The sequence below is a fragment of the Phaseolus vulgaris genome, chromosome 2 (genome assembly GCF_051622355.1).
Source record: "Phaseolus vulgaris cultivar YP4 chromosome 2, ASM5162235v1, whole genome shotgun sequence".
Lineage (NCBI taxonomy): Eukaryota > Viridiplantae > Streptophyta > Magnoliopsida > Fabales > Fabaceae > Phaseolus > Phaseolus vulgaris.
In genome coordinates this window covers 43,247,288-43,253,631 of record NC_143499.1, presented here as the reverse complement: position 1 = coordinate 43,253,631, position 6,344 = coordinate 43,247,288, and the positions used below count along the sequence as shown (strand labels likewise).

General features: G+C 34.1%; 2 protein-coding genes across 2 annotated transcripts; both read right to left on the bottom strand.

Moving 5' to 3' along the window:
* Positions 1 to 364: 364 nt before the first annotated feature.
* On the bottom strand, positions 365 to 1,800 carry LOC137809514 (uncharacterized). Its single transcript, XM_090297961.1, has 3 exons — positions 892 to 1,800; positions 699 to 765; positions 365 to 399 (listed from the first exon to the last, which is right to left on the bottom strand). The coding sequence occupies exons 1-3, from the start codon at positions 1,798 to 1,800 to the stop codon at positions 365 to 367; spliced, it is 1,011 nt and encodes a 336-aa protein (XP_090154087.1).
* A 2,368-nt stretch (positions 1,801 to 4,168) lies between these two features.
* Positions 4,169 to 6,173, bottom strand: LOC137812314 (uncharacterized). The gene has a single exon (XM_068614244.1). The coding sequence runs from the start codon at positions 5,773 to 5,775 to the stop codon at positions 4,339 to 4,341; it is 1,437 nt and encodes a 478-aa protein (XP_068470345.1). The 5' UTR covers positions 5,776 to 6,173; the 3' UTR covers positions 4,169 to 4,338.
* Between the last annotated feature and the right edge of the window lie 171 nt (positions 6,174 to 6,344).

Here is a 6,344-nt window from a genome sequence, read left to right as displayed (position 1 = left end):
ACTATGGTCAATAAATATTTATGACCATGAACTGATGGTATTGAGTATGGTCCCCAAACATCTACATGAATCAAATCAAAATTTTTTTTTTTATTTAGATGTACTAATAGGAAAAGAAAGTCTTTTTTGCTTTGCAAAATGACAAACATCACAAACAAAAGATTTGTTATATTTAACAAAAGGAAATTTATTCTTGATAACATCAATACATTTATTTAAAATATGACCTAATCGAAAATGCCAAAGGGTTTCTAGATCACTAGCACTGACATTAACAATATTGATGGTGTGTGTACATTCAAGGGGTTTAATTTGAAATTTCTGGTAAGATGGGATCCTGAGTATATAAAGTCTATCTTGCGTCTTAGCGTTTCCAATCATCTTCATTGTTATTTTGTCCTAAATGTGACAACCATTAGAGTCAAAGGTAAGAACACAAGATAATTTATCAATCAATTTTGCTACGGAAAGAAGATTAAAATTGAAGCAAGGAATGTACAAAACATTGTCCATGACATGATTTTGATTGAGAAAAACACTTCCAGAATAATTGACAATGACTTGATTTCCATTTGGTAATTTGACATAAATAGGATCAATTTGATGATATGAAGTGAAATAAGTTAAGGATGAACAAATGTGATTAGTAGCACCACTATCAATAATCCAAGAACTAAAAGAAGAAATAAAATTATTACCTGTTTGATTGGAGGGATTGGAGGGAATAATAGAGACTTGATTAGAAGAATTGCCACTGGATTTGGTCTGTTGTAAAAGAGCTAACAATGTTTGATACTGCTCAGGAGTAAAACCAATTTGTTGAGACTCCACTTCTGACTTTGAACCTTCATGATTCTGCTCATTATTATTGAAATTTGTATTCTGAAAAACTGCATTAGTATGACTCTGATCATGGTTCTGATTTTTGAACTTGAAATGAGGAAGAAAGCCATGCTTTTTATAGCATGTATCAATGGTATGCCCTGTTCTTCCACAATGACTACAAATTTTGGAAGTATATCCTCTTCCATTGCTTCCTCTTTCGTATCCAGCACCTCTGTCATAGGTTGTAGCATTGTTTTTATAACCTCCTTTGCTAGTAGCAATCATTGTCTTGGATTGATCACCAAATATTTGCCTCTCTTGTTGTGTAACAAGAGAGCAAACTTTATTCAAGGATGGCAAAGGGTTCATCAATAGAATTTGAGTTCTCACAGTCGAATAATTATCATTTAGCCCCCTTAGAAATTTGATAATCTGGTCTTGTGTTTTATATTTAGAAACATTCACAAGAGTATTGCATTTAGAGGCACATGAAGAAGCGGATAGCGGGCGGAAAAGATAAAGTTCATCCCAAAGAATTTTTAACTGAGTGAAATAGTTTGTAACAGTCAACTCACCTTGTTTAAAAGAAGAAATCATCTCCTGGATATCAGAAATACGAATCATGTCTCCTTGTGAGAACCTTTTCTTTAAATCATTCCATATGTCAAAGGCATTGTCCATACAAATGATGCTCTGCGCGATGGATTGAGAAACAACCTTGAGAATCCACGAAACAACCAACATATTGGCCCTCTGCCATGTTGGAAACAATGAATTGGTACGATTGGGATCTATAGTTCCATCAATGAAACCTATTTTGTTCTTTGAAATTAGGCTCATTTGAAACGAACGAGACCAATGATGATAATTTGGTCCCTCAAGAATAATAGTGATAATAAGAAATGAAGGATTATCTGATGAACTAACATGGTAAGGTGAACTAAGATCTTGTGAGGGATCATCAACTTCACCCATGAATAAATGTAGCAAGCAGAGAAAAAAAGGGAACATAGATGAACAAAAGAGTAAACTAAAGACAAAGGATATGAGAATGAATATCTCTTCTTTCTTATTATTCAAATCAAAATAAATGGTCTGAATATATACAAGTAATGCACTCATTCTAGTGTTTAACTAAAGAAGGAAATAATCAATATTAAATACTAGAATCATAGCACACAAAGATAAAATAAAGGTTATTCCCTTCTATAAAGAGAAATAACTGATAATTAGAAAAGACACTCAATTATTCTTTTCTATAAAGAGAAGCAACTGATAATTAGAAAAGACACCTAATTATTCTTTTTTATAAAGAGAAGCAACTGATAATTAGAAAAGACACCTAATTATTCTTTTTTATAAAGAGAAACAATTAATAATTAGAAAAGACTCCCAATTAATATTAGGATCCTTCTGTAACTCTGGTATCTGTATCCTCTAATAATTGGGGATGAAATTTCAAAATTCAGAGGTTTATTATTTGTTTTCTTGACTTGTGATTTTCTTATGAGCATAATTAAAGTTTGTTCGAAATGTTAATTCAAACTTATCAAATTATCTATCATTTTTAATTTTCTATACCTTGTTTATATAATTATTAAAATTTAATATTTAATTATAAGTTCATGAAAAAAAATCATTTACTCGAGACAAATACAAAATATTTAGTTTGTGAGATTTATAACTTAGAAGTTAGAAATAAAATAATTAGTTTTGTTGGGCTCTCCCATTTAATGATTTTGAGTCTTTTGATGAATGCATAAGTGAAAAAGGATGTAATGTTAAGGTTGAAAAGTTCAAGATGAAGAAGATGATGAAAATATTGACTTAAATGGATGGATCAAGTTCAACTAATCCAACTATTAATGCATTTAATATTGATAATTTATACTTTTTGTTAGAGGTGGATAAAATCACAATCGAATGGTGATAAATATACTACTCTACTTTTAAGTACAAAAAATGTATTATTCCTTTTAAGTATAACTTTTGACCTAGTGCTAAACTTTCATTCTAACAATTAGTATTAAAGTCAATATCACGAGTTTCTTTTTTAGTGGGACAATTGTTGTTGAGTAGATTGTAATTACATCGTGACCTTAATCAAGTGAATTAAAATATAATCGAATCATAGTGCTTCAACTACTATATTTTTAAATGAAAAAAAAATACTTTTAACTATCAATTATATTTTTTATTTAATAATAAATGTTTGATAAAACAATTTTTATATCAATATTAATGATCCATACTTTTCATATGAGAAAGAGGAAGATACTGATGGTAATGTTGGAGATAGTATTGTTAGAGTTTTGGACAAAATATAGAAGACATATTTTTCTTTAGTATTATTAAACTTATTGGAGCCAAATCTTATAACTTATAATATACAGGACTAAGTTATGCCTGATTTACGTAAGTGAATTAGTAAAACTTATAATATATGTTACTTTAATCATGGTAGAATTCTCAAACCACGAGGCTTTTGATAGAAAAGACGCAAACGAGTTCTTCTGGGTATCCAAAGTTCTAATTAAAACATTTTCATTATTTGAATTTTAAGCATCGATTGCTTTAATTTTAATTTAAAAAATTTTAATCCTGGATTTTGTAAAATGGGATCAATTTTAATCCTTAGTATTAATGAAAAATGTAGTAAAAAATTAAACAGATAACATTTTACAACATGGACAAAACTTCAGAAAATGGATTCGAAAGATTTATTTGTATCATTAGTCTTAAATTTTTAAGATATTAATACAATGATTAGTGATATGCAAACTTTAAACAACCAAAATTAAGTATGTGGTGAAATATCATTATTGAATTTAATCACCATACACCGACTTGGAGGAGGGTTTGTATGAATGAGAAAATGATGACTTTGATGAGGCTGTTGTGCCCTAAATGGCCCAAGACACTTCCAAACAAACTCCAGTTGGTTGCATTACTAGCTCCCACGTGGCACATGTCAATGTGACATCATAAACTGTCGGTGGCCAACTATAAAAACTGTACATTAAGCTAAAAACTTAAATAATTAAATTATTCTTTATATAGTGTACTCTTAATAAGATGTTAAACTTTTGGCCTGTTCATGGAAAAGATGTACACAAATCAATTACGCGCTGTTAATAGAAAAACTGAAGAAAATAATGTTTCAAGATGCCAATCATAACAACGATCTGCCATTATTATCAACGTTGGTTGGCCTAAACTTGTCGAAGGGCACAAACTAATTAGAAATTTTAATAATTCTTAACTATATGGCATATTTATAATTTGATGAAAGTATAGTAAATTTAGTTATTTAAATAAAATAAGTAAAGTTTGCAAATTGTACTTGGACAATAAAACAGTTCCGTTTTTGATAAAAAATAGGAAGCATGAAAGTGTTGTCGCCGTCATGTGGTCTTATTTACAGAACAAGCTTTCTGGGTTGCTTTTGGATATTGCTTTAATTATTAAATTGAATCGAATTGAAATCAGAAAAAAAAAACAGTAAAAAATACATTAATTTTTCTTGCCTTCTCCTCCGCCCTCTTCCACGTAAGTCTTTTTCCTTCTATCAGCTGTGGCAAGAACGCAAATGAGGAGAAAACACGTGGCATAAATCCCGTGGATCTTCCAATTCGTCTTGGGCGGTTGCTGCAAGACCACCCTGTGGAACACCGTCACGTAGTAATGCAGCCCAACGGCGAAGCCCACGAAGACCTGGGCCAGGCCCAAGAACTTGGAGCCCAGCCCACAGTCGGTGGAGAACACGAGGACGAGGTACATGAGGAGGAGCAGTAGATAGAAGACGTAAGCGAGAGTTTGCAGCACCTGCAGGCACAGATACGTGGACGGCGAAGTAGAGTATAGAAATTTGAGTGGTTCAAGACCGGTGAACAACGATGTGACGCAGAGAACGGTGAAGTAGATAGAGAGGTAGACTTGGATGAAGATCAAGATTTTCTGGAGGGAGAAATAGGCTTTGAGTCTTGAGCAGAGGAGAGAAACTAAGAGCAAAGGGATCAATACGAAGAAGCATGAAATGACGGTGGCGACGGTGGGTGCATATTTTTTTCCGACGTAGGGTTTGAAGCCTTTCGTCATTTCGTTATTGGCTTTGGTGAGGTAGGCTTTGGAAGTGGTTGAGAATCGTTCGAGGTCGGGGAGGAGTGTTTGGTGGAACTTGTTCGGTAGATCTGTGAACTCTGAAACCAAATCATCTTCCTCCTCCAGAATCCAACTCGCTGGTGCCTGTTTCGTAGGTTTCTTCTTGGTTTGTAGCAGTGGAGTCTTTTGCTTCTTGTCTGCTGCCTCGTGACTTTGATCTGCTTTTGCTGTTTTAGCTTGCTTGTTGTTTTTGTTGTCGTCGTATTTGGTCGCTTTTGTGGTTTTGTTACCTGCTTTCGCGAGATCCAATGGTTTTGAAGTGGAAAGCGTGCTGGATTTTGATGTTGGGGATTTTGAGGTGACGTTGAGCTTCTTGATCTTTGTGGCGGTGGAGTTGTTGAGTTTCTTGACGGCAGTGACGGTGGTAGGTTTGGCTTTGGAAGTTGAATTGGTGGGGCTAAGCTTGAGTGGCTTGGTTTGGTTTTTGGTGGAAGTGTTGTTGGGTAATTTTGTGGTTTTGGTTTGGTTTTTGGAGGAAAGGATATTGGATTTGAGGGTTTTTGCTTGGTTTTTGGAGGAAATGTTGTCGGATTTGATTGTCTTGGTTTGGTTCTTTGAAGATAGAGCAGTGGGTTTGATGAGCTTGGTCTGATTTTTGGCGGATTGGGTGGTGGTTTTCTTTTTGAAAGGTTTCTCTAGCTCTTGTTTTTCTGCACCCAACATTCTTCTCGTACTAGACAAGTGTGTGGTCTCACATTGATGTTCGAAACAAGAACTGAAGCAAATAGATAGAGAAAGGAATAACAGAACAGAGAACAGTAGTACCTTTCTGAGATTAAGTTGAGGCATTGGTTTTCCTGGTTTCTGCTTCAAGATCTACAAACAGAGGCTCCCTAAGATCTAGCTATATAGTAATTAATACATAGAAGGGTCACATGCGAATTTATTAGCATCAAGATTTGGGAAGGGAAGAAAGAAAAAAGGGAAGGGAAGGGTAGTGTGATAAGTAAGGGTAGGATTTTATAGTTTGCACTATTGGCGAGTGAGTGAAGTGGGAAAATGGTAGTGTTCGAGTGGAATTGTGTGCTGCCAAAGTAGTAGGAGACGGTGATCTATCACATGGCCCGTTTCAGATGGTACAATTTCACTGCTTATCTATGCCTCACTTCAACTATTTTAATCTCCACCGTTTAATACATCTCTCATCTCCGATAACTGTGTGATAGCCCAGTCAACGGCTCAGATTCATCTTAACCATCTCTGCACCATAAGCCTGAGGAAGAGAATCAAAAGGGTTCAATTATTTACATTTGTTCTACACGCGTCCCATTTTTATATTGTGCATAAATTAAGGGAGAAATCATCCACTTGTTAGAGTTCAGACGAATGCATAGACCATTAAGTCAAAAGGTCACAAG

Coding starts and splice junctions, on each gene's coding strand:
- LOC137809514 (XM_090297961.1), bottom strand. CDS start 1,800: ATGGGTGAAGTTGATGATCCCTCACAAGATCTTAGTTCACCTTACCAT. Junction 766..891: donor ATCAGAGTCATACTAATGCA/GTTTTTCAGAAT, acceptor CTTTTACAACAG/ACCAAATCCAGTGGCAATTC. Junction 400..698: donor CAATCCCTCCAATCAAACAG/GTAATAATTTTA, acceptor TGTCACATTTAG/GACAAAATAACAATGAAGAT.
- LOC137812314 (XM_068614244.1), bottom strand. CDS start 5,775: ATGCCTCAACTTAATCTCAGAAAGGTACTACTGTTCTCTGTTCTGTTA.